The 27,619-nt window shown below is 46.1% G+C and overlaps 1 protein-coding gene across 3 annotated transcripts in view; it reads right to left on the bottom strand.

The window, feature by feature from the left end:
* The window catches only part of DRP2 (dystrophin related protein 2), a 129,852-nt gene that overhangs the window by 62,545 nt on the left and 39,688 nt on the right, over positions 1-27,619 (bottom strand). For all 3 annotated transcript variants that reach the window (XM_088467231.1, XM_088467245.1, XM_088467238.1), the window contains exons 6-13: positions 24,701-24,847; positions 22,196-22,274; positions 15,369-15,429; positions 14,983-15,044; positions 14,672-14,746; positions 11,754-11,955; positions 5,454-5,539; positions 1,615-1,772 (exon numbers count right to left, since the gene is read on the bottom strand). In XM_088467231.1, the coding sequence (XP_088323357.1) occupies positions 1,615-1,772; positions 5,454-5,539; positions 11,754-11,955; positions 14,672-14,746; positions 14,983-15,044; positions 15,369-15,429; positions 22,196-22,274; positions 24,701-24,847 (870 nt within the window). The remainder of the gene's footprint in view (positions 1-1,614; positions 1,773-5,453; positions 5,540-11,753; positions 11,956-14,671; positions 14,747-14,982; positions 15,045-15,368; positions 15,430-22,195; positions 22,275-24,700; positions 24,848-27,619) is intronic.

Below are 27,619 nucleotides of genomic sequence, written 5' to 3'. Positions count from 1 at the left end.
TTAATGTACATATTAAAAATTACATAGCATGCATAGGCCACCTATCATACACTGTCCTGAAAGTGAGAAAAGAAATGTGAGCAAGTATGGCTATGAGTTCTCTGGAGAATATAATTTCTTCCTCTACACCTCTCTTTCAAAATACTGCATGAATCAGAAGGGAGTAAATTGGGACATGAAGTATTTATTTCTCTGCGTTTACAAGATGAGGGAGCAAGGATTTTGTACAATATGAAAAGGTTATTATCTAACAGATTAAATAAGAAGCAGTGATTAATTGAAAGGATATATGCTGTCTTCTGATGGTCCCTGTGTATTTTATGATGGTCACTGGGATGCTCTGTATATTGTGTAGTGGTCACTGTATTTGTATTGTATTTGCGTGTTTTAAATATCGGGGGTTTAAAACCAAAGACACATAGCACCTATTTGTCATTGCATAATGTCAGAGGACTTCAAGGGTCTAGATCATTGTGCCCAGTCCAAACATAGGGCCAGATTCAGCAAGGAACGCACAGGAGAGAACGCACGCACCCAGCCGCTGCGAGAACATGCTAATAAACACATACGCACGGAGACTGCAGCACAAGATGCAGACGCCCAGCGGCATATTAAGTCACCCATCTCCCTTTACTCAAAGCCTGATCAGTATGCAAGATAGCATAACCATCGGTAACATCGAGAACCATCGGACCCATTAGCATATTAGTGGTTGACCTGACCTGCCGCAGGATTTTGGCCGCTTCCTGTGTACAGCTGACGGTGTGGCTGCATATGCCGCTGCACTGCCTTAATTATGCACGCCCCTAAAATGGAGTCCCTACGCACAGGCATGCCTGCGTTGGCCCGACCACCCCGTCACCACCCACAAACTACACTTCCTGTCAATCAATATCGGAAAGGGGCTGCGTACACTCTGCGTGTAGTCTGCGTCTCCTAACCCGATCGCATTGGCTAGTTCGCGCATGCGCAGTGCGAAAACATGGGCCAAGTGCGTGCGTTCTCCCCTCTGCGTTCCTTGCTGAATCAGGCCCATAATGCAGTGCAGACAGGGGGGGTTACACTGCCACTCTAAGGTGCATCCCCCCCTATAAGGGAAGATGTATAAAACCTTCTAAACAGAAAATGTGGAAACAGTGCCCATAGCAACCAATCAGCTTCTAGCTATCATTTATCTAGCACCTTCTATGAAATAACAGCCAGAAGCTGATTGGTTGCTATGGAAAACATCTCCATTTTTTCTCTTTATGTTTGATACATCTCAACCTTAGTGACTCAGTACAAGGATTGGCTTTAGCCTTCCTGGGTGATCCAGTGTTGGGGTCACAGTGATAGATGACTAGCTACTGTGGAACCCAGGTGTATGCAAATGCCCTTCCCCCCTCCTCTAGGTGTTTTGTGAGTTTTGAAGAGGCCCTCCAAATATTCCTAAGGGCCCACAAATGTCAAATTACACCCCTGCCTCTTACTAATATGTAATTACGCAGACATCAAGTTTAGTAAGTGGCAATTTCTTGTCACTACGATACACTGCAGCTTAATAAATTGACACAGTCTGGAAGTGAAATAGAAAGTGACCAAGCAGAACAAGCAATTACACATTTGTCCACTTACAAATCGAAAACAGCTCCTAATACTGGGTTCAACATTGCTTCCTCCAAAAGCCGCAACCTCTCCAAGCTGGCGGGGTATCTGAATGGCTTCATGCAGAAGAAGACCAAGTTGCCGCTGATCACAAGTCCCTTCAGTTCCTGCTACCTCTGAGAATAAATCTAAAAGAAAAGGTACAGTGTTGTAAGACTATGATACTCTCACAGGAAGTGACTCTTATCACAGCGCAGGACAGGAGGTGGGAAGCAGATGCTCATCAGGGGATAGCAGCAGGGTTCTGCAAAAGCTACATATGTTTACATATGCCAACAGCATAGTTTATATCGGAAGATTACTGGAAACTAATTACATGACGGTAAAAGGGAGAAAACAGGAAGAGACACTTGGTGCCACAGAGAAAGATGCCTATCTACCAACTGGCATTACAGTTATAGGTCTGATTTATACTTTAAAGTTGCACGTCTTCGCACGCGTGGAGCCATGGATCCAGGGCATTCACGTGCATGGCGCAAGTTAGGCATCTCCAACCCCTTTGAGATTTTGAGTTCCATGGATCTTGAAACGTGCTATTACAACATTTATATAGAACAGTGCAAGATTTGGAGTTGATGAAGAGGATTGTTGCATCCAGCGGCATCTAGCAGCATCATAGCAGGACGGCAGCGCGCTCTGTGCTGCACTGCCGCCCCTCTTGCTCCCCTCCTTCCCGGTAGCGCAAAGCTTTTCAACCGGCCATTGGGTGGGGATTTCTTTTGAGTTGCTCTGCCCTGCCGTGTAGCACTTCATGAGATCTCTTCCTGCAGGTAGCGGCCGGTGACCTTGCAGGATTCCGCCCTGTGCGGAGGCACCAGCCGCACCACCCTCCCTACGGCTCTAGCATCTAGATCATACTTGCCTACTTTTGAAAAGGCATATCAGGGAGTTTGTGAAAGCAACACCTATGAGTGCAGCGGTTAAGTGGACATGCAGTGCTACATCTGAGAGGCTTGTCATAAATTTGACTTACATCCAAATGTAAATGAGCCCTAAAGCAGTTAGTAAGATCTGCTTTTTGATTAAAACACCCTGATATTTTTCAGAAAATGCATGTAGCCATAGGGATCATTGTGCCTTATAACCAATGCCGGGAAATGATACTAATGATAACAATTAAATGTATATATTCCTTGGGGTCTTTTTTAAAAAAGCTTCATAATGGGGGTAAGGTGCAATCAGGGAGATTGCTAGACTCTTCAGGGAGTCAGGGAGATTGCTACACTTCAGGGAGTCTCCCTGACAATCAGGGAGAGTGTGCAAGTGTGAGCTAGATTTATTCCCGTATTTAAAAAAATATTTTTGTATTTTAAAATCTGTGCTACTTAAAATACACATGTGGAAATGCAAGAGTGAGAGGGGGGACATGGCACATGAATGGACATACATATGGAAGGGGGAAACTTAACATAAATGTACATACAGATGAAGGGGGGCATGTACACAAAGATGAGGGGGGCACAGCACATGAATGTACAGATGAAAGGGGGGACATAACACATGAATGTACATACAGATGGGGGCATTACACATGACAGGCATTAAAACAGACATGAACATACAGGTGAGGTGGGGAGACATAGCACATGAATAGAACTAAAGTTGGGGATATAGTACAGCGGTCGCCAACCCGTCGCTCGCGAGCGGTGCCATGTCATGTTTGAAAAATCGCAGTTAGTAGCTGATTGGCTGGTACCTTACCTCCGTTCACTTTATCTTCATCCAAAGCCTAGCAGCTTTATCACTGTATTAATAAATGCATTGTTGCTTTTCTATGACAAATTTGGTTATTAGCCACATTTTAGCTTTCAGAAATAAAATGTGGCTCTTCAAGGTGTCTTATTTTTCTCAAGTAGCTCCCACCCCAATTAAGTTTGGAGACCACTGGCATAGTACATGCATGGACATACAGATGAGGGGAGGCGTGACATAGTACATGCATGGACATACAGATGAGGGGAGGCGTGACATAGTACATGCATGGACATACAGATGAGGGGAGGTGTGACATAGCACATGCATGAACATACAGATGAGGGGAGGTGTGACCAGAGGTGTAGCTTGTGGCCAGGGTGCCTAGAGCGCGATACGTCCATGTTCTGTACCAGTGGTGTCCCTCCCCGCGGTGTCACCCGGTGTGGAGAATGGTGCTGTGTGCACATCGGGGCCGCCGGAAAGGAGGCATGGCCTCGTGACCAGGGGGCGTGGTCTTGTGGGCCGAATCCTGTGCTTCTTACCAGGGGGATGCTGCAGATGCGGACTGCCCTGTGTGCATACCAGCTCCCTCAGTGTCAGGAGCAGAGTGCTGCACTTAATATTACAGTGTAGCACTCAGTTCCGTCACTGAGGGGGAGTTTGCACCTTGGTGACACCCGGGTGCGGCCCGCACTCCCACTTGTGACGCCACTGTTCTGTACGACTCAGGATAGGATGGGCCTACGCAAGCATATGTAAATTCTCATCAGTGCATGCACTGTAAGCAAAAACTCATAGTTTGCATCTGTGCAAAGAGATCTGTCCAACTCAGATTCAGCCCCTATTAGTGCATTGGGGCGGTGCAGGGATTCATACCATTTAAAAAAAATAAAATAGAGTTTAACATCAAAATATCAGGGAGCTGGAGATGTGGCCCTTTTCTGCTAAGTTAGGAAACAGCAGGGGCACAGACTCAGAGCGACACTGCTTGCTAGAGTGGGGAGAAAGGCAGCCCAGTGTGCCACTTGAGCTTCTGCCAACCCTTCATACATTCATAATGTCAACATCCAGAGTGCTAACATCCAGAATGTAGACATGATTTGATTATCAACATTTAAAATGTCGACATTCACAATGTCAACTATGACAGAAAGTCGACACAACATAATGTTGACAATTTTAGGGTAAGGGTCAGGTTGTGATTAGGTATACTGTACTCACTTTGGTAGTGGAAACTCCGTGAGGTAACATGCCGACTATAAACAATCACAATGTGAATGTCGACATTTCACATGACGACCTCTGTCCATGTCAACATTCTGAATGTTAGCATTCTGAACATAAACATTTTCTACCACAATCCTGCATATACCTTTGTAGCAGCATAGTGTCTCTGGACTTTGGGCCTGATTCAGAGCCGCTCGTAATCGGCCGCTCGTTTGCTCCAAGCGATGTTTGCCCAACTGCGCATGCGTACGGATCGTAATACGCATGCGCGAACCAGTCAGTGCGGCCGAAAATCGTTTGTTCGCTAAATAGCGAATGCCTGCTATTTTGAGTGACAGAATGAGGCGTATGTGGGTGGTAACAGGGGAAGGTGCTTGAAAACGGGGAGGGGAGATCCTAACGCAGGCGTGCTTAAAGGTCAAAACGGGCGTTTTATGGGTGTGCATAATTAATACAGCAGCGTCATTGACCACGTCACTGGGTTATTTTATAGCAAGAACTGCTCGCAAAATTGTGGTAGCAAAAACCAACCACAAGAATAGCGAGCAGTTCATACCCTGGTCGATGTACTCGATTAATCTAATAAATAGCGGACATGACGTAGGATGCGAGCGGCCAAGGGGCGTTTTTTACAAAATTACGTTTGCATGTTTTGTTCGCTCGTTCAGACCTAGAGGCGTGAACAGACCGCAAAGAGCGAACGGTTAATTTGAATAGCCACCCCTACTTTCTGGACGAGCGAGCGCTAATTGCGTCCGGCTCTGAATCAGGCCCTTTGTTTTAAATGTTCTGTCTGTTCCATTGTTATTTCTGTCATTTCCTATCCTCCTGTTCTCTATAACTATATATCTCTATATTCTATCCATTGTATCCAATATTATACTTACACTGTAGTTTTCCCTTCACGTCACAATCACACAAACACACTATTCCGGCCTTAAAAGAAAGAGCTCTTATTCTTCCATTGCGGGCACTGCGGAGAAAGAAAGGATGGGGAGATATAGTAATATGGTTTCTGTGCAACATATTTGTTTACTGTAGGTTGAACTTGATGAATATATTATTTTTTTTTCTCAAAAACCCTACATGATCCAAAGTAAGGCAAACAAACCCTATAAAGCCCCGTGCAATTTGCTGTAAGAAGCTAATAATTCCAGTCAGCCAGCATATTGTGCTATTACTACCAATAGCTACATATGTTCCCTTCTGTTAGTGAAATGTCCTATTTTATATTAAATGTATCTACAGTGTCTACCAATACTACTACTTGAATGAATGCATTGCACAGTTCCGCAGCTCTTACATTAAAGAGCCTTTTCTGCAGCTGAGGGGCATTGGGCCTGATTCAGAGCCGGACGCTCTGACCAGAGCGCTCGCTCTGAATCAGGGCCCTCCTCCATGAAAATGGAGCGTCCTCCTGGACGCTCGTATGGCTGTGGGTGACCACCCACAGCTATAGCGAGCGTCCATGATGATGGTCGCGATGGTCTTGACCATCGCGACCATCGGGCTTGCGACGGAGACCCTGCGGTAGGGTCTCGCTGCCGCAAGCCCTGGAGTGATTTTGGCTCTATCAGAGCCAAAATCACTCCCACTGACATCACTACTGATGTCAGTGGGGCCAGCTTCAGACGGTAGGCGTTCCCATGGGAACGCCTCCGTCTGGCCGCCACGCCCCCGGCACGCCCACCAAAGGGGGCGTGCTGTCAATCAACATCGACAGCACGCCCCCTTTGGTGCGAGACCCGGAGCGACAGCTTGGCTGTCGCAGTCCGGGTCTCGCACATGCGCACGACAGAGATCCCTCCTTCGTGCACATGCGCAGTGGGGCAACATCGACCCGTTTGCGAGCGTCCTTTGCTCGCGAACGGGTCTGAATGACCCCCATTGTCTCTACTTTCAGCTGTAAAGAGTGACCCTGCGCAGTGGGGCAACATTGCCCCACTGCACATGCGCAGTGGGGCAACATCGACCCGTTTGCGAGCGTCCTTTGCTCGCGAACGGGTCTGAATGACCCCATTGTCTCTACTTTCAGCTGTAAAGAGTGACCCTGTGCACACCTTCAGCGCCACTGAAATTTAATATGTTTTCATGGAACTCAGTAGGGGTATGTAAAATTAGTTCATGTATTCACAGTGATGATCCTTCCTAAAACCTTCTATTCTATATTGTGAATAAAACTGGTTCAGAAAGTATTAATTCAATTAATAATTCGCTTGTCCTTATCCTCACTTTCGAAAATCATGTCTTTTCAGCTGGTCTTGGTACAGTATTTCACTTTCTTGTTACATGGCTGGCAGGGGCATCAGATATCTCAATGACTTAACCCAATTTCCACAATTCTTATACCTCCAACCTTGTTTAATATTCCATACAAAAACTTTTATCATTATTTGCAGCTGAGACACTTTCATGCAAGTCCCACCTACTGTACTAATGCGCCCTCTTTAAACCTTTGAATAGATTAGTCTGAGACTGGCTAAGGCTGTTTTGTTGCTTTACGCTGAGTTCACACTCTCAGGGCCATTCAATAGGGACCCTGATGAAATACCTGGGAAACTGATATTGGTGAATCACCATATAGGGAGGACTATGATGAAATTTGAGAGCTCAACTTCTCCGTCTATATCTGCATTAAAATTAATGTTAAAGCGTATAAATAGTTGTACTGTGGTACTAATGTTCCAGTTCAGTTATATAGTATTTTCCCTAAAACATCTGATAAATGCTGGAGGGGCTTTACATCTACATGGTGGTCATTATATTAATGACGTGGTTTTGGGTTGCAGTGAAGGATTTAATATACACTATCCTACAAATCAATTTCCCACTCTCTCTAAGATTTACTTACTCTCCCTGACTCCTCACCGGACAAACATCAAGTTCCTCTCAATCGGCCCTCGATCTCAGCCACCACCTGCCAGCTAGCAGTGGACCGGAAGTTGGTAGCTGCTCCATCTAATCGCAGCAGTCATAAATAGATTAGGTTATGTAGTAATATAAATAATTCAACAAAGTCTTTCATAAAGATCTAGGCATGGCAACCCCAATTCACAGGGTTGTATATCCAAAAATAATAAAAAAAATTGTCCAACCTTCTTCTACGGAATATGGGCCTCATTTATCAATGAATTTTATAATTCGCAATGAGGACCTGATTCAGACCTGCTCGCTAGAATGCGATCGCTCGTAGCTGGACGATATTTGCATTCTGCGCATGCGTATGCAACACAATGCGCGTGCACGAACCACTGCGAAAGATCGGGAAGCGCTCGCTCGCCCAGCATAGATAGCCCAGTTGAATGAGTGACAGGAGAGGCAGTTTGTGGGTGGCAACAGGAGCAGGCGACTAGAAACGGGTGGGTGGCAACAGGAGCAGGCCACATGCGTGTGTGCGCCGGCTCCCTGTGTCGTACGTCCAGGTGCTCAGGAATATGCTGGGTAGCTGCAAGTGTGTCACGTGGGGGCACAACGCGTTTCAGCCTATCGGCCTTTCTCAACTGAAACGCGTTGTGCCCACACGTGACACACTTGCAGCTACCCAGCATATTCCTGAGCACCTGGACAGACGACACAGGGAGCCGGCGCACACATGCATGTGGAGACTGTCATCTATCCCGGCTTACAGGCACCCTGGAGGAGCGGTGACCAGAAGCCGCGTGTGTCAGCAGGAGGCGATCTGAGACGCCGTGCCAGTGAGACAGAGCATACTCACGGTAGGGACAGGAGTGCGGGACGCCGCCCCTGTCTTGCACTGTTATTATACCCACGTGCCACAACATTCACATTTAGTAAGGGGACGTATGATCTTTCATACGGTAGGTACGCCCTGATTAAGGGTTTACCCACACCCTTCACTAATACGCACAGGACAGCACTCTCCTATATTTTCATCTACTGGAGACTACAAATGCCAATACGGGAAGACGGGTTGTCACCATAGTGCTAAGAGGGAGACGTAGGCACGTGTCATATGGAAAGGGACCCCCTCAAAGGGTTACCTTATGTAACCTACAACCCAGATACAAGGAAGGACATTACCCCCTTATTTAGGGACATTCCCCTCGCCGCAGGCGCACCATTATATTTTCCAACAAGGTTCAAGTAGACACCCCCGATGTACTACGGAAAGAGGCACCCTAAAGGAGCTCTCTTATAACCCATGTATACAATATAGGTCATATCCTCCTAGTTCCACTATTGCTATACTGGACATTTGGACATTGCACAAGGGAGCATTGTGACTCCTTGTTTTTTACCCCATACCCAGTTTCATTAAATTACTCCTCTTTTTTTTAACATATTTGCTTTGTGCTTCTTTCTTATCTACATCCTAACATATTTCTACATCCTGTTTCTTTATATTACTCTATCCAGGGGCGCCGAGAGGGGGGGGGGAGCGGGTACAGTTTACCCGGGCCCGGGCTTCCAGAGGGGCCCGGCAGGAGCCCGGGTCTGGCGCCGCCCCCCCCCTTCACTTCCTCCCTCCCTCTGCAGCAGCCCAGCATACAGCGTGTGCTGGACTGCAGCGGGAGATTGCTGTGGCTGCTAAGTAGCAGCCACAGCAATCTCCTATGCCTGAAGAGGGGAGCGATCACACTGATCGCGCCCCCCACTGGCTTTGCGCCGGGCTGAGGGGCTCACAGCGCTGCAAAAATCTTTTTTTTCCCCAAGGGGGCGTGGCCACGCCTCCTGAAATTAGGCCACGCCCCCTCTTTACCGGGGCCCCGCGTGGCTCTCTACGCCCCTGACTCTATCACAAGGTTAGCGCTGGACACATCACTCTTATTTATACCACTGTATCAGCGTGGTATAAATTGGTGTCAGCTGGTAAAGAAATATCTCTGCCAGCACCTGCCCTGTCACAGCCCTGTATAGTCAATTTAATCACTAATTTGCAGCTTTAATCTTGGGTCAGGAGTGGGATAAGGGCCCGATTCAGCAAGGATCCCTATTCTGCTAATACGCACGCAATGTAGTTGCTAATATCAGCGGTGATATGCAAATGTTTGCATCCACATTGCGATCGCAGCCTTGCATAAGGATGCCCACTTTCCCTTACTCTCATCTGTACAATTTGGCAAGATAATCGGTAACATCGGACCCATACGCACAATTAAGGCAGGTCAGACCTCACTCAGGAATTGCTAATTTCAGCGCACGCTATGAGACCTCAGGCTGCGTGTGGTATCGCAGTGGATAATTTATGCATGCTCCTGCAATGCAGTTGAAACTCCATGGCACGTCTGCGTTTGCCCGACCACCACCCTCTTCCTATCAATCACTCTGTAATGGGTCTGTGTTGCCACTGCGATTGCAGTTCCGATTGCAGCAGCTGGTTCTCATACGCGCACTGCGATGCATTTGCTTGCGTAGTGCGAAACAATCGCCCAATTGCGTGCGTATTAGCAACTGCGATCCGAGCTGAATCAGGCCCTAGGTGACCTAGAGGATATTTTGTCTGCTAATGCAGTTGTTTCATTTTCCGAAAGTAATTTCAATATTCCTAAGCAGGATTTCTATAAGTATTTACAATTGCGCCATTGGATTCAGAGTTTCCTTCCTTCTTCAACAATATATCCATCTTTACCTGAATATGTTCTAGAGTGATTTCAGACTTCTAATCATAAGGGAGGCATAATGTGGTGGTATAAATCTCAGATAATAGAAGGCAAGTCAAGTAAATTAGCTTGTCAGAGGAATTGGGAGGAAGATTTGTCCAGAACTCTAGCTGAGGGGACTGGGAAGTAATTTTTCTTACGTGTTTTAAGATGCCCCGCTGTATTAATCACTCGCAAATGTTTATTAAGGTAATTCATCGAGTATATTTAACCCCTGAAAAATAGCACAAAATGTGTCTTTCTGTACTGCTGGAGGAACTGCGGTAGTGTGGGAAGCATTTTTTATATTTTTTGGTCATGTCCACTTATACAAACCGTGTGGTCTGAAGTTTTCAGGATGAATAATAAAGTTATTGGATTGAATATACTGATGGACCCTTTAGTTGCCTTGTTACATTTTTACCCTGGTAATATGTCGCGGGGAGACCATGGGTCATATCATAATTGCTACTAAGGCTGCGAGAACGCAATTATGGAGATCCACTACAGCACCTAGGACCTGATTCAGACTCGCTCGCTAAGGCGCGATCGCTCGCTCTGAGCGATATTCGTCCATCTGCGCATGCGTATAATTCACAGTGCGCGTGCGCAAGCCATTCGCTGCGATCTGCTTTTGGTAGCTCGTAAGCCACTATCAGGTCGCTACTTTGAGTGACAGATAGCGCTGTTTGTGGGTGGTTACTGGGGAAGGTGCTTGTAAATGGGGGAGTGTTGTTGCGAACCAGGCGTGTCTGCCCGCCAAAACGGCGTTTAAAGGGCGTGCACAGTTAGCAAAGTAGCGTCATTGTACACGTCACCTGCATGTATTTCAGCCCGCACTGATCGCAGTGCTTGCGGCGGGGAAAGGCTCACGATGGTCCCGATTAATCATACATTTCCCGGAGATGACGTGTGTTGTGAGAGGCAAGGGGTCATCTTCAGACACTTGCGAGCGCAATTTGCCGTAGCTCGCTAACACACAGTGGGCGTCCTTACGCGATGCAGTGCGAGCACTTCATTTAAATATCCGGCCCCTTTTTGCCAGCGAGCGATCGCATCTTGCAAGCGGGTCTGAATGAGCTCCCTAGTCTAATCGTTATTGAATCCAAGGTTCAAAAGCATTGTGATTTTGAGACTGCGGAGTGTAAATACTCCACTTCTGCTTCGTCTCCCCATATGAAGTGGTTCAGATGAAATGAATATAGGGATGAGCATGGTCGCTCCTCCAATCAGAGCAGGTCTATTGACCTCCCTGTCCTTCAATCTCCTTCTTCCAATGTTTAATTTTACTTTACTTTTATTGTATACCCAGTTTATGCTGTATTCGTTTGTAATACTGTTTGTACTGTGTATCAGAAGATAGGATTTGCTTGTCCTATTTATTTGTACACCCATCCACCCCTGTTTTTGCTTTTTCCCCTTTATTTTCTGTACCCTTATTTTATGTGAAATTCAATAAAAATGTAATGAGTAAAAAAAAAAAGAAAATATTGAAGCCTGGTGATTCGAGGATACTTGGTTAATGGTATATTTATACAGAGAAATCTTGCGCTGTTTTTACCATACAGGGTGTCTGGAGATGCCTACCCATCAAAGACATTTAGCAGCCAGTTGAGAGTTAGGTCCACACATAAGGGAACATTGACCAATAGTCCACGCTCTTCTTCTAATCGCTCATACAGAGAACTCAGACAGCGAATGACATCGAGTACGTCAAGAAAACGATCTGATGACTGCAGGATATCACAGCTAAATATCTGAGACAGGAGGGGCAGTGTGACTAAGTCCACTGATATAGGTTAACAGAAGGGCAATGGAAGGGACCAGAAGGGTGAAGAAGGTGCATTGAGGCATGAGGTGTGGCAGAGTGAGAAACAAAGTAGACAAGTGAGATTACAACATCAGAGAGACATGGAGAAGCAAAGTGGTTGAAAAAAGTTGAGAAAGAAAGATGAAGCATTGAGATATATAGGAAAAGGAGAGGAAGGGTAGGATATATAAAACAGAGAAGTAAAGAGATTTGAAAACAAATTAGCAGCAGTATCCAATTTTTTTCTTGCACATCACATAATAATGACAACTAGTCCCTAAAAGGATACATACATAGCTACTTTGATTTAGAGATGTGTTTTTCAGTTCTAGTTAGCTGCCAGGTTCAGGTCCAAGCACGTGGTATTGGCATCATCTTCCTGGGCTGACATGTCATCATTGCGGTACTCCTGGCTCCAGGAAGATGGTGCCTGGCCATGTGCTTGGTCCTGAACCTGGCTAAAAAATAAACGAACTAGAACCAAACAGCTCATCTTTACTTTGAATACACCCTTCTCGCCAAACTTATTTAGCTATACAAGGTAGGGATGGCCATAGATGGTTTGCCATTGATGGTAAATGGTTTTGTCATAGATGGTGGAGAACCATCGGGTCAATGGCTGTGAGGCAGCAATGGTTTCTGTTTGTGTGTTTTTTCGTGCAGGGATTAACACGTCTTAAAACTGCCCCCGGCAGCCCGCTAAGCCCTGCCCCCATCTCTGATTGTTCCCCACAGCAGGGATTTTCATTGATGGGTGAAAACCCCGCCGATGGTTTCATACCATCGAAATTAACCACTGATGACAGCACCATCAATATTAACTCACCTATGGCCATAATGCTTAAACACATCCCTTATAGATTGCAAGCTCATGCGAGCAGGGCTCACTCTCTCTTGTCTTCTCTACCTACAGTATTTATGCTGATTACACACTGTAATTATGTGAAATTGTTATCTTGTTTGTATTATGGTGCGTACACACGGGTCGATTTTTTGGACGACTGAACGATAACGATGTCATTATCGTTCAGTCGTCCAAAAAATCGTCCAGTTTCAGCCCCAAAACGATGAACAATAACTACCAATGCGCACTCCCGTTTGTAGTTGCCGTTCATCCCCCGAAACTTCTGTCCAACCTGACAATATTGTCAGGTTGAACATGTTCGGGGATGAGGGAGGGAGCCCGGCACTGAACGATATCGTTCTTGATTTTGTTCAGTATTTGTGCTCAGTGTCGTTGACAACACTGAGCACACCCCTGCCGGGGACACACAGGACGATTTCGTTCGGGGAGAAAATCGTCCTGTGTGTACGCACCTTTAGTCTATTGTGAAACTTGTCAGTTATGTTCCCCTTGTTGAGCACTAAGGAACTCTGGTTGCACCTTATAAATGAAATATGATAAGATGAGTTTTTTATAGAGCACTTTTCATGAGGTCTTTAGCCCCTTAATATTTTTTACACTTTCATAATCTTAAAAAACAGACAGTTTTTTATATTTCACAATTTGCTTGATTTGGTGGAAATAATTTTATTTTACACTACCAAACTGACTTGAGAAGTTTTTTCTTTAATAGCAGATATTAAGAAATATAGTTGTCAAATGTGCCTAATGTCTACGGACATTCTCGGGTTTCATTATTTTGTCGACAGTAGTGATACTAATCCCTGTTATTCAGTATTAAGAAACTGTACTGTTCAATCTGTTTCTAGTCAGTAAGATGGATGAAATTAGCATTGTTTTTAACTATTCTTTTAGGCTCAAACATTGATATAACATTTAAAATGGCAAAAATTACATTGTCACACAGTAACACAACATGGTCAGACGTAACATGCTCCAACTGAGTTCAAAACGCTCTTGAATAAGTACAGTAGCATACGTACCAGGGCATAGCTATAGTAGCTGCACCCAGTTGCGCTGCAGACGGGCAGACATTCACCTTCCTGAGCCCTGTGGGTGGCTTTACATTCCAGTTTGCACATCTGCTGCCCCGAGCGGCTCAGTCTCTCCTCACTGATGCTGGGAGGAGGCGTAGCTGTGCTGAGCCTGCTGGGACATCCCCGGACCACGGCCACATTTTCTCCCAACATCAGGTCAGTGAGAAGAAATGGAGCTGTCTAGACAGCAGATGTGCTGCCCTGAGCGGCTCAGTCTCTCCTCACTGATGCTGGGAGAAGGCGTAGCTGTGCTGAGCCTGCTGGGACATCCCCGGACCACGGCCAGGTTTTCTCCCAACATCAGATCAGTGAGGAGAAATGGAGCTGTCCAGACAGCAGATGTGCTGCCCTGCAAGCAAACACACTGGTAAGAAATGAAAAGCCTCCCACATGGTTCAGGAAGAGCAACCTGAGTAGTGGACGGGGGTAGTGTATGGGGGAGGTGGAGTGGGGGGCCGTGGAAATTTTGCTATAGGCCCCCCATAGGTCTAGATATGCCTCTAGTAGCATACATTAACAAATATATAGAAATTTTTATGGCCATTAAAAAAGGTAAAACAAATGCAGAAATACACTTAAAATAGCAAATTCTGCTCATGCTTATTTTCATACAATTAGCACAGGTTCTATAATTAATTATTTTCATTTAAAATGTTCAAATCTAGTTCTCCCAAGTTTAGGGAAACACAATTCCACATTTCAACTAACATACATCACCCATATTTTGCACTCTTTTATATCAGCTACTGCTCACATCTTAGAGCTTTTTGCACTCTGCGCAGTTTCATCGCTGTCCGGTATGCAGAAAATTTTATGTTGTTTAAATCTCCTGAAACAGTGCAAAAGTGAAGACACGCGTTAAATAACACACAGAATGTCATTACTGTAACGGTTACATGTTTGAGCAGAATATGGGCATAATGAACATTTTTGTCTCGGGCATGAATAATGAGCTAATCTCTCAATGCAGAACCTAGTTATACTGTACATGAAAAGAACATGTGTACAAGTTGTGCCCAGAACATGCAAGCCAGATAATAGTGGTTACTGTAGAAGAATGCTCACCCAATGCCTGGTACAACTCTGTCATTTTTGGATGATCCCAGCAAGTTGTTTGGGCCTGGTGACTAAATGGAGAACAAACAGTATACATTAGAGACACGCAGCTTCAGCACTCAGGTTGATGTACATAACCCCCATGTTGATGAGACATCAATTGAGTATGATGGGGATGTGCTTCAGTAACAGAGCGAGGAGAGAAAATATAGGAAACGTTAATATGCTGGAAATAGAAAATGATAAAAGGGGGGGTTCTGGGGCTTAATAGGACGAAAAGGGCCAAACTGTAGGTGCAAGCAACAGATTATCAGAGAGAACAGAAAAATGAAACTTGAAGACAGAAAGAAGTTGAACCAAGATGAAGAAAATAAATGAAACTATTTGTCACTCACTTGATGTAATAGGGCACCTTGTTGGGGGATATTGCTCTCTCCCAGGGCACCTGTACTGATGCTGAAACACATACATGTAATTCTTAGTTCTAACTGCTTACATTATGTGTCTTCCTCATAACAGTGCAATTGATGCCTCTGAACGTATTAGTCTCCCCTGGCTTACAAAACAGATTTGGAAAAACAATACGTTAGTCATGAAATACAGTATACGGGACGGGATGCATCAAGTATCGCATTTTGCAAGTGATGCATCCTGCCACTGATCGCATGCATGCCAATGTTAATAATGCCAGTATTCATGAAGATAGGAGCTGTCCTGTTCGATAGAAGGATTTCCGGGTTTATGACCCAAATGTCCCTCTGCACATGCGCAGATTGCCGTGCATGCCACAGGGGGCACTGGGAAGGATCCATTTGGATCCCTCTCAGTGCTGAATGCAAAAAGAAGCCCATAGGCTTCTAAATCGGCAAGGCCATCTAAAGACGGCGTTGCCCACCGGCTCCAAGCTGCAGAAAACTTTGCAAAGCTTGGTGCATATGAGAAATGCGGTCAAACCCTCGCAAACTGCAATATCGGAGGATTCACCACACAATAGAGGATAGTGAATTCCGCCCACAAACAGCAAATTTTGTTGTACATCTGTCCCATATTTACTGATGAGAAGGATCACCTGTCATATATTACCAGGACACAAATATGCAGAACTGTGCATAAAACTGAGTTAGCAGTAAATATTAACAGGTGGCATGAAGCAGGATAGCCCCACTGGATTGACAAAGGTATTATAACTCTATGGGTCAAATGTGATCAAATCTCAGAAAACCCCCATTTTCTGAGTGCTGGACGCATTTCCATGTGTACCAAGCTCCGGATGCGATACATTCTGGAGCTTGGATTCGGTGCGCAGAAGGTCGCCAGAGGGAGTTCTTGGTCATAAACCCGTAAGTCCCTCTATCACCAAGGATAGCTCTTTGCAATTTTCTAGGTACATACCGGCAATATTATCACCAGTATGTACCTGATAACTGTCAGAATGTACAGCATCGCAGATGCAATGCTTAGTACATTCCACCCATTGTGTATTAAGGGCCATATGTATCACAACAAACTGCATAATTTTTAGTGGAAGCTCCTAGAAATACTCTGCACTTAGTATCATCTCAATCCGTCAAGTTAAAGCTGAGCAATAACAAAAACAACATTTATTGGCATCATCAATGCAAAAGATAGGTGTGGCACCATGCGCGCATTCAGTAATGGATGGGTGAGAGGTGTTTTAGGCCCACGTTCAGTTGAATAGGATAGACTACATGTCAGTCTGTACACAGGGTACACAGTGACATTGGTGTAAGTGGTGGGTAAAGGTGCTGCTACCACCAGTCTGTATAGCGTTGCTGGTCACGTAGGCCACTCCTCCGACAGGGCCCTTATAAAAAGCAATACAACTATAGCACCTAAAATAAAAAAAATTGTTGGCAGAAGTGATTTCATTGTGGGCAAAGCCGTGGGCAACAGCTATTCATTTATAAAAGTTGCAAAATCAACCATGTGACGCCATTTAACTGCCTCCACTTTGCTTATGGCCACTAACAGGTTTTTATACAGTCCTCAGGGCTGCCATCAGAAATTGTGGGGCCCATGACTGACAAAATATTCAGCCCCCGCCATGCTTCTGCAACTCCAGTCCTGCAGTGTATCTCCAGATCAAGCCAGTCCCCCTTCTGTCTCACCAGCACCCCTTCTGTGTCTCTCCAACCAGGACCCCTTCTGTCTCTCCAACCAGGACCCCTTCTGTCTCCCCAACCAGCACCCCTTCTGTCTCCCCAACCAGCCCCCTGTAGCTCATAGACACTTACTTTTGTGCATGAAATCATAATGACACACGCGCCTTGTCTCAATAAAAGAAAACATTATTGTACCAGGCAACCACCAGCAAACGGCCACCAGGACATACCCCACAGTAGGATAGATCCATCTATAAACGCTACTCGTACAGCTGCAGTGATCAACAGGGTACAGGCAGAGGTTTTTGATGGATTTCTCTGTGTCCCCTGACAGCTAGCACCCAGAAACCAATGCTTCCATGGCCTCCAGGAGTTCCCCCACTGTGCAGCTCTCCTGATATAGGCGGTAGAAGCCAGGGGCAGGCCCCCCTCTCTGTCCGGACCCGGACTCCAGTGTCGCCCCCCCGCCAGTACTGCTATCTTATATTTCACTTTTTGTAGTGCCTGACTTCACACTATGGAACTAATGGCTAATTGATTTGACCCCTAGGAGTTAGCCTTCGAACAGAAAGGGAAATAACTTCTGCCCCATCAACTGTCTCCCCCTCATAGCGCAGGATGAGAATATTTAACCAGCCCTCCCTAGGCTGTTTGTGTATATATTCATCTACACTTTCAGGGAATTTTCCCAGGAACAATTACCGAAGAAATATATATTACATGTCTGCCCTATTAATAACATAAAAAAAATCTGGGGGTTGGCCAGCAATCAGCTGTGCAGCAGGTTGGGCAGCGGTGAGTCCTGCTTACCGCTGTTTGCACAGAATGGAACCCATGTTTTTTGTTTCCCAACAAACCTATTGTACACAACATTACATGAATATTTCCTTTACTGTACCTCACAGGATTTGCTAAAACAGTTTTTCGTTTACAGTGCATACGGAAAGTATTCACAACGCTTCACTTTTTCCACATTTTGTTATGTTACAGCCTTATTCCAAATAGGAATAAAATAGGATTTTTGGGTACTCACCGTTGAATCCTTTTCTCCGAGTCAGGCTGGGGGACACTGGACCATGGGTTGTAGGTGGGAAGGCATGGATTTGGCACTAACACTGAAATCTATAACTCCTCCCCTCTGCAACCCCTGACTTCAGTACAACTTCAAATGTGCCTGGTAAGGAGAAGCAATACTCAGTGACACTGTCACTCCGAAAAATAAAAATGAAATTGACGGTCAATACTATCCAAAATCATAACTCATACTCAGTACAGCTGAGTGTGAGGGAGGGAATGCAGTGTCCCCCAGCCTGACTCAGAGAAAAGGATTCAATGGTAAGCACCCAAAAATCCTATTTTCTCTTTCGTCTGGGCTGGGGGACACTGGACCATGGGATGTTCAAAAGCCGCCCCCATGGAGGGAACGCTCAGATTGCCCGACCGGAGAACTGTACGCCCAAAATGGGCGTCCCCAGAGGCAAAAACATGAAACCTGTAGAACCGCGCAAACGTGTGGACAGACGACCAGGTAGCTGTGCGACAAACCTGTACAGCTGAGGCCCCATGACGCGCCGCCAAGGAGGCTGCCATGGCCCTAGTGGAATGAGCCAACACTCTAGCTGGTGCCGGGCGCCCTGCCTCTGAGTACGCTCTTTGAAATCACTGACCAGAGCCATTTTGCAATGGTCTGCTTTGTGGCTGGCAAGCCCCGATTGTGGGCGTCGTAGAGAACCAATAGAGAGTCCGTCTTACGTAAGATCGAAGTTCTGTCTAAATAAATGCATAGGGCCCGGACAACATCCAACAGTGATAGGTCGTCCTGGTCCCCTGAGGACTCCAAAGATGAGAAGACAGGAAAAACAATCTCCTGGTTTAAGTGGAAAGAAGAAACCACTTTCGGTTGAAAGAAGGAACAGTCCTGAGCACAGCCCTATCATCATGGAAAACAAGAAAAGGTGGTTTGCAGGACAAGGCTCCAACTCAGAGACACGCCGAGCCGAGGCAATGGCCATAAGAAAAAACACTTTCCACGTTAAGAACCGAAGGTCCACGGATTCCAAAGGTTCAAACGGAGCACCTCTGGGAGGAGAGCCAGACGCTGCTGAAATTAAATGGAAAGAGACGAAATATGTACCTTCAAAGATTGAAGCCGTAAGCTGGCCTCCACACCGCCCTGCAGAAATGTTAAAAACCTTGGCAGGCAGAACTGGGCAGTATGTACTTCCCGCTGCTCACACCACACAATATAGGTTTTGCAAACCCTGTGGTAGTTCTGCGCGGAAACCTGCTTCCGCGCCCGGAGCATGGTCCTGATGACTGAGGGGGAAAAACCGCTGGCCTTCAAGAGCCCGGTCTCAACAATCAGGCCATTAAAGCCAACTGAGATAGGCCCTCATGACAGAATGGCCCCTGTAGCAGAAGATCTGGACACAGAGGCAGACTCCAACCTACCCTGCGGCTAGCCTGAGAACCGTAGCGAACCACGACCGGCGCGGCCAGTTTAGAGCCAATAGGATCACTGAAACCTGCTGCTCCCTGACTTGACGGAGTACTCTTGGTAACATGGGAATTGGAGGAAAAATGTAGGCCAGACGGAAGATCCAGGAAACTGTCATGGCATCCACTGCAGATGACAAAGGATCTCTGAACCTTGCACAAAATCGAGGGACCTTGCAATTGTGGCGAGACACCTTCAGGTTCACCTCCGACAGCCCCCATCTCTGGACAAGCTGCTGCAAAAATTCCTGGTGGAGAGACCACTCCCCTGGCAGGAACGTAGTCCTGCTGAGGTAGTCTGCCTCCCAATTCTCCACCCCCGGTATGAAGACTGCTGAAATTGCTGGGAGGAACATCTACACCCAAGAGAGAATGAGACTTGCCTCTGCCATGGCAAGTGTGCTTTTGGTTCCACCCTGCTGGTTTACATATGCCACTGCTGTGGCGTTGTCTGACTGGATCCTCACTGGTGGGCTTGACAGGAGGGCCTCAGCCCTGCACAGTGCCCGATAAATGGCCCGGAGCTCCAGCATATGTATTGGGAAACCTATCTTTGATGATGACCAGGTCCCCTAGAGACAGAGGTTCTACGTCAACGCTCTCCAACCTCTGAGACTTGCGTCTGTAGTGACAATAATCCAGATGGGAGTCACCAGGGACTGACCCTGGAGAAGGTGATCGGTAAACAGCCACTAGGGAAGTAACTGATGAGTGCTGTCTGACAGAACCAGCAACTGAGAAGAAAGGTCGTCTGAGCGGCCCGTCCAATTCTGGAGAATCTCCCATTGGAGAATCCGTGAATGGAAGTGGTCGTACTGGATGGTCTCGAAGGTAGAGACCATCGTGCCTAGTAACCTCATGCCCAGCCAAACGGATGGCCGAGGGGCAGACAGCACTTTCCTGACTAAGTCCTGAAGGGCCCGGGCTTTGGGCTTGGGCAAGAAAACCCTTTCCAGTGCTGTATCGAAGATCACCCCAAAATACGTCAGACATTGGTATGGCCTGAGGTGACTGACTCTTCTCGAGATTCAGTATCCACCCATGATGCTGTAACACCTGCACCGTGTGATCCAGGAGGAGCTGAAGTTGGGCAGCGGAATCCGCCTTTACTAGCAAATCGTCCAAATAGGCAATCACCGTTATTCCCTCGGAATGCAGTAAGCTTGTCATTGCTGCCATGATCTTTGTGAAGACCCACGGAACTGTAGCCAAACCGAACAGCAGAGCCTGGAACTGGTAATGGGCTCTTCCGACCATGAACCTGAGTAGAGACTGATGCCCCGCCCAAATCAGTATGAGGAGATATGCATCTATGATGTCGATGGACACCAGAAACTCGTTTGCCGACATACCCTGGATCACTGATCGGAGCGACTCCATGCGAAACCGATCCACCCATAGGCTGGCATTCAAGGCTCATAGATTCAAAATCAGCCGATAAGTGCCGTTGGGTTTCTGGACTAGGAACAAGTTGGAGTAAAACCCCTGTTCCTGTTGAGACTGTGGAAAGGAACTATAACCCCTTCCGAACAGAGGGAACTGAAAGCCTGGTTTAAGGCCCGTCCCTTCTCCAGCTCCCTGGGTAATGGTGTAGCGAAGAAACGTTGTTACCCAGGCCGTTTGTTACGTACTGCACATTCATATGCATCGCAGGGCGCTTGATTGACAGGAAGTACCATTTGGGGAGGGGGGTGATCGGCGAAAGCGTGTCAGTGCTTTTGAACGCCATTGTAGGGGCGTGCATAAATTCTCCATTGCGAACGCCATATGCCGCAACTTGTGTACTCACAGCGTGCGACAGAGTTCGTAATTCCTGAGTAAGGTCAGAGCTTGAGCAAGTGTGCGTGAGGCTGCGATGGTACTTGATGTTACTGACGGTTTCACAGTCTTGCTAAGAATTAGCAAGACTGTGAAAGGTAAAGTGGGCGTCCTTACAGATGTGTGTAAGGTAAAGTGGGCGTCCTTACGTTGTGCTGCAACGGCATGGCGATCGCAGTGGATTAGCATATCTTCACAGTGAGACTGCGTGCGTAATTGCTATTGCAATTTCAGTTGCGATCCGTTATGAATCAGGCCATATATCCACTACTTCCATCCAATCTTTTATGTCACAGTAATGCTCAATCTTCTTTTAGTCCTTGAAAACCTCTAATCCACATAAAAAAACAGACTGCCTTACCACCTTTATCTCAGCAGCTCCATGTGTACTGCAGAATCTAATAAACAGGGGCATACATCTAGGTATTTGAAGTCTCCATAGCAAAAGTTTGTAAGGGCCCCTATATACCACCCAATGGTGAAAAATGTATGTATCACAGAGGTTCCCAAATACGGTCCTCAAGGCACCCTTACGGTCCATTAGTACCTAATTAGTACCTCAGTCTTTTGATTTAACTATCTGTGCAACAATGGATATCCTTAAAACCCTGGACCGTTAAGGTGCTTTGAGGACCAAGTTTGGGAACCACTGAATAACACATGTAACAAGGAAGATGGGCCCCATAGCAGCTGCACCTCTTGCACCTATGGTAGTTATGCCCATGCTAATAACATATTAGACCTAATAGCACAATTATTTTGATGGAATAAATGGAGAAACTCACAAGACAGGAAATGCTGAGACTCTGGTCCAAAGTCACGATGAGCATCCTGCAGCTGCCGCAGACGTTCTCCCACAGAAGTCTATAAAGAAAATGGGGTGTAAGTAAATGTATTCCTTTTATTGTCAACAACTTTTCAGTTTACATATCATTTGGAAGGGTGTGATACAAAAGGTTGACAATCATTTGGTCGATACCAGAAGGTCAACATGGAAGAAGGTCGACATGACAAAAGTTATACAGTACAGAAGGTCAACAGGTACAAAAGGTTGTATGCACAGAAAAGGAGATTGCTGATGCACTATGCGATCATTACTGTTCAAATTTGAATATATTTTGTAATTAAATATAATTTCAGAGGTAGTTAGTGACCAATGATACGCAGGCCCGCTGAGAGCTGCGGCGGGACCGGGTAATAGGGGGCGTGGCCTAATCGCAGGAGGCGTGGCCATGCCCCCTTCCCCCAAAATTTTTTTCCAGCGACCGAGAAGCGCCGTTGCGCGCTGGGGAGAGGGGCACTCTGGGCCCCCTCAGCCCTGCTCAAAGCCAGGGGGGGCGCGATCAGTGTGATTGCTCCCCCCCACAGGCATAGGAGACTGCTGTGGCTGCTGCTCAGCAACCACGAGCAGTCTCCACTGCAGCTCAGCACACGCTGTATGCTGGGCTGCTGTGAGGGAGGGGGAGCGGCGCCGGGCCCCTCAGGAAGCCCGGGCCCCGGTAATCTGTACCCGCTCCCCCCCCTCTCAGCGCCCCTGATGATACGGGCCTGCCCACCAGCGTCCAGGTCACCTCATCGAGCAGGTCCCTAACACTCTGGGGTTCACATCTGGGGTGCAGGGCACCCCAAAACCAGCCCAGTCAAGGACTCCCCCAGGGCATCACACGAAAGAAAGGTGGGCAGGCCCGTATCATTGGCCACTAATATGCCAACTACCTCTGAAATTATATTTAATTACAAAATATATTCAAGTTTGAACAGTAATGATCGCATAGTGCATCAGCTATCTTCTTTTCTGTGCATACTATTTCATAATATCAGCTGATAGCACCTTTCATTATTAGGGTGTGCAGTCTAGAGCCACTCCAGGTACAAGAGGTTGACAGGTTTAAAATGTTTATCCTGTTGATATAATATGTAATATTTCTTATGCAACGGATATTTACTGCCAACCTGAGTAGATACATTTTTGTGTCATTACTAGATGTCCATTTAATCTTGCTTTAGTTCATTTGCTTGATTTATTACTTTATTGCTTTTCACTTAATACATTTTATGTATAAAAATTGATTTGTGTGATACTAATGTCCTAACATAAGTATTAGAGCGCAGTATACATCTGTTTTGTTTTTGCAAGTGAGGTTGGCAATCACCTCTTCTGCATTAATAATTGATACTCCTGTTTATTTAGCACTGGGTATATAATTTTTTTCTTAGGTTTAAAACATTTTTTTTTTTCTAACTGTAATCTTCACCCTAAACCTCTCCCTGGTGTCTAAACCTAACCGTCCCCCTTGGTGCCTAAACCTAACGTCCAGTAAGTGCATAAAGCCTAACTGTCCCTTCCACAGCCAAACCCTCATCATCTGGTAAGTACCTAACCCTGAATCTAAAAAACACGTGTCGAAAATGTATGTGTCGACCATATCCATTTTGTCCTTTTGTACCAATCGACCTTCTGTACTTTCTACCTTTTGTCATGTCAACCTCCTGGTGATGACAAAATGATTGTCGACCTTTTCAATGTCAACCATCCAACCGGAATATCCGCAATGCTGAATTGCAAGCTAGCAGAAAAAGATCCTAAATTTAAATTGTCTCTTCAGATGGTCAGCATTCTAAACGTGTAATAAAGCATATAACTCTTCACCTGCTGAACTTTTCATTCGTTTTTTTGGTTTTATAAACATTTTTAATAATAAAGACCACACTATCAGTAGTTAACATATTATTTACTTTTCAAATTTTAAAATTCGAGTGTCTACTATGTTGCAGGCAACTGGAGAGAGCAGAGGAAGAGGGTGGGGAGGGCAGTGCAATTGGAGGATTTGAAAAGATCCCTCTCATGCAGTACGCTACTAAAAAAAGATGCCGTAATCCACCTCATGCAAACTCTGAAAGAAATATTTTTCTTGTGTTTGTTACATTTCAATAGTATTGCAAGAACCATTGTTCTCTATGATTCCGGTAATATTATGCAATAAATTGCTGATGTTAACATAGCGTAGCAGATATTTGCACTATCTCTTACATTTCAACAATGATGCATGAAGCAGTACATACTGTACATATTGCAAAGAAAAGGTTGAAAATAAATCTTTTCCGCATTTTGTTTTTTTTTTGCAAAAAAACCCATTGATACATCGGTCCCTATCAGTTTTTTTTTCCCTGCTCTGCATTTTTCTAATTGTTACACAAAATATTCTTATAGACAGAGACATTCATTATTTTTGCTGTTGGGCTCCATTATGTTTGATTTATTACAGTTTGTTATATACATTAGTATATACCTGCAGCTGTTTCCAACGGTTATTAATTTGCTCAAGCTCACGTGCATTCTCCATAGAGAGGTGAACATCACAAAGGGCCAGCTGATGAGCAAGGTCATTTGTCATCTTGATTGTGTCCATTATAGGAGACATCTCCTCCTTGAATAGCTGAAGAATAAATATTTAAGACATTTTTAATAAATAAATAAAGACATTTCAAGATTGACAAATACTCGTTCACATTTAATACAGTGCATTTAAAATTTGATGTCCAGTCTTAATGTAGTTATTTTTACATGTATTTTAGAGTATATCAAGATTTCCCGGGTGCCATTTTGTTTTGCACAGTGACCAGCAGGTGTCATTTTGACAAAAATGGCTAGGTCATTTAGTATAATTTGTTATTGATATTGATGAGAAGACAAGGTTCATACTCTTCTATTGTACCTGCCGAAAAATGTACATATGCCACCGCCGGGTCGGTGTCCAAACGACTGCCGGTGAGGACGGACAGGGCCCCCAGTAGCTCCAGAACGATGGCATGGAGCTTGAGTCCATTGAACAGCCGAGCCATTGTTGACGGCGACCCAAGGCACTGGAGCCGAAAAGCAATTGCATGGCACCTCACCCCAGGAGACTCGCGGCCGGGGTCACAATAAGCCAATCCGGAAGGACCAAGTATTGGACCTGGAGGTGAAGAATAGAAATTCTCCATCAACGGAGAGTGACGGGTGTTGTCAGACAGAAGGGGAACAGAGACGAGAAGGATGCCGAGCAACCCTGTCCAGTTTGGAGAATTACCTACTGGGACTCCCGTGAGTAGAACCTGGTCCACTGAATGGTCCCTAAGTGGAGACCAACATGCCCATCAACTCAAACAATCCACAAGGTCGACGGATGAGGCATTGACCGAACCTTCGACTAAGGTCGGCAGGGTCCGTTCGCTGTCCGCCACAAGAGAAACACCCTGGAGATAGAGTCGGAGGCAACCCCCGAAATTGCAGGTGCAGACAAGGAAACAAGGGAGATCTTACAAATGCGAGAAACAGCAGTGATCCAAAAGTACCAAAAACAAGCGACCTAGGAAGGTCTGTATTTGTGAAGCCGCGGTATCCTTCATAATTTGACCGGCGAAGAGGGACGAAATGTGATACGTTCTGTGCGCACTATGCGCGGCAGCAACAACCATATTATGTTGCAAATCTACAGAGCAGGGGCTCCAAGAAACGGTAGGGCCCGGACTAGACAGGGGACAGAGTCAATTACCCACTGAAGATGCATAACGACCTGCCTAAAACGGAACCTGGATACACGCTTTCCAGGTGTCTAGCGAGGATTTGTTGGCCTCCGCCCTGTGAATCCCTGATCTGAGGGAAATCCTGCTAACTGAACCCCCTCCCCTTCCTTGGTGCTCAAGACACGAAGATACACGAATGGCTCAAATGAGCCATTTGGCATTCGAACTAGGAAGGAGATAGAACCCCAGTTTCCATACTTGCGGCGTAACTGGAGCAAAAACATGCCGGCTCTGAGGAGTGCAGTGAAAGCACAGCCCAATGTCACCACATTCACTGCTCCTGGGGAAAAGCGATGGGAAAAAACAATAATCAATGGCCTGGTGGCAAACCTCTGAGGTCACAGATGGAACTAAAGTGAAAGATTTCAAGCACTCAGCTGTCTGAAGACATCACTTAACGGTCAATGAACCGGAGCAAATGCCCTACCACTTGCAAGCGAACTGGGTAGAGAGAGACACTTTGTTTGGCACTAGGCTTCCTTGGAGCAGTGTCCCCAGAACAGAGTGTGTTACTAAAATTATCCCCTAAAATTTAACCCATGCAAGGGAAGAATCGGCTTGTGTCAGACTGACTTTCTAAGGACGCACCACCACGAAAGAGGAGTAAAAACCTGGAAACCGTAAGGGCTGCCCCCGGCAGAGAAGTGCTTTTCCGACCAGTGGGGATTATCAAATTTTGCCCAAAAGAGAACGTCCTTATCCAACAGATGAAAGTGTAAGGAACACTCTGATAATAAGTGCGTATTCGAAGTGCAGAGCCAAATGGTCCTTCAAGTCAAACTGTCCGTAGCTGAAGTCCGGAAGCAAACTCTTGCCTGGCCTCCCACACAGAGCCTGCCACGAATGTCCCCGCAATTCAGCTGGGAACCACAGGGAGAATCACTGTAAAGCCCCTAGACAAATTCATCAGCAGAAGAAACCACATCTCATGCCACCCATGTTGCGGCTCGACAAGGCCGGATAACGAACCTAGAAACTACCAAAACAGACTGGAGACAACCCTCCCAGGTCTAGCTAGCAGATCCCTGCCGGACGCAGCACCCCAGATGCCTGCGCCTCACTGGACCCATACCCTTGAGGGCAACTGCCCGGTACCTAGTGCAGAGAAAACAGCTCAATAAACATTTAAAAACCCTGCATACAAACTCCACAGTTAGGGCTGTAGCAGCAAACAAACCTACGACCGCCGAGCGGTGAGACTAACGCTAACCATTACAACGTCCGCGCCAATTACATCCTCTTGCTAACCATTAAGCAGAAGACAGCAGGTGCGATTCACTTTCAAACAGGCAGCGGTAAAAACAGTGTGACAGAGCCTGCGTAGACATAAGCACATAACACATCCGCAGCTGAACACATAGGCAGTTAATACTATTACAAGTATAAAGTACTTAGCCTTCCAGGAGCTGCAGTGGAGACAATTGGAGCCATCCTGTGACATGCAGGAGAAATTAGCTGTGCCTGCAGAGGCAAGAGCTGGCATGCTGTGGTGCTGCAGGAGGGGGAAGTGCAGCGTTTGAAGCTCTGCCCCCTCCGTATCCACGCTCCTCAGACCTGGAGTACTTCCCAGTGGTAGGGAAACTCCGGTAGTCAAGCCATGTTGTTAACCCAACGGCAGCCTGTCAGCGTGCGCTGACCCTGTT

Source organism: Taudactylus pleione, unplaced genomic scaffold, assembly GCF_031769625.1.
Source record: "Taudactylus pleione unplaced genomic scaffold, aTauple2 ptg000009l, whole genome shotgun sequence".
NCBI classification, from domain to species: Eukaryota; Metazoa; Chordata; class Amphibia; order Anura; family Myobatrachidae; genus Taudactylus; species Taudactylus pleione.
Note: the sequence above shows the minus strand (reverse complement) of the source record. Positions and strands in the feature narration are given on the sequence as shown.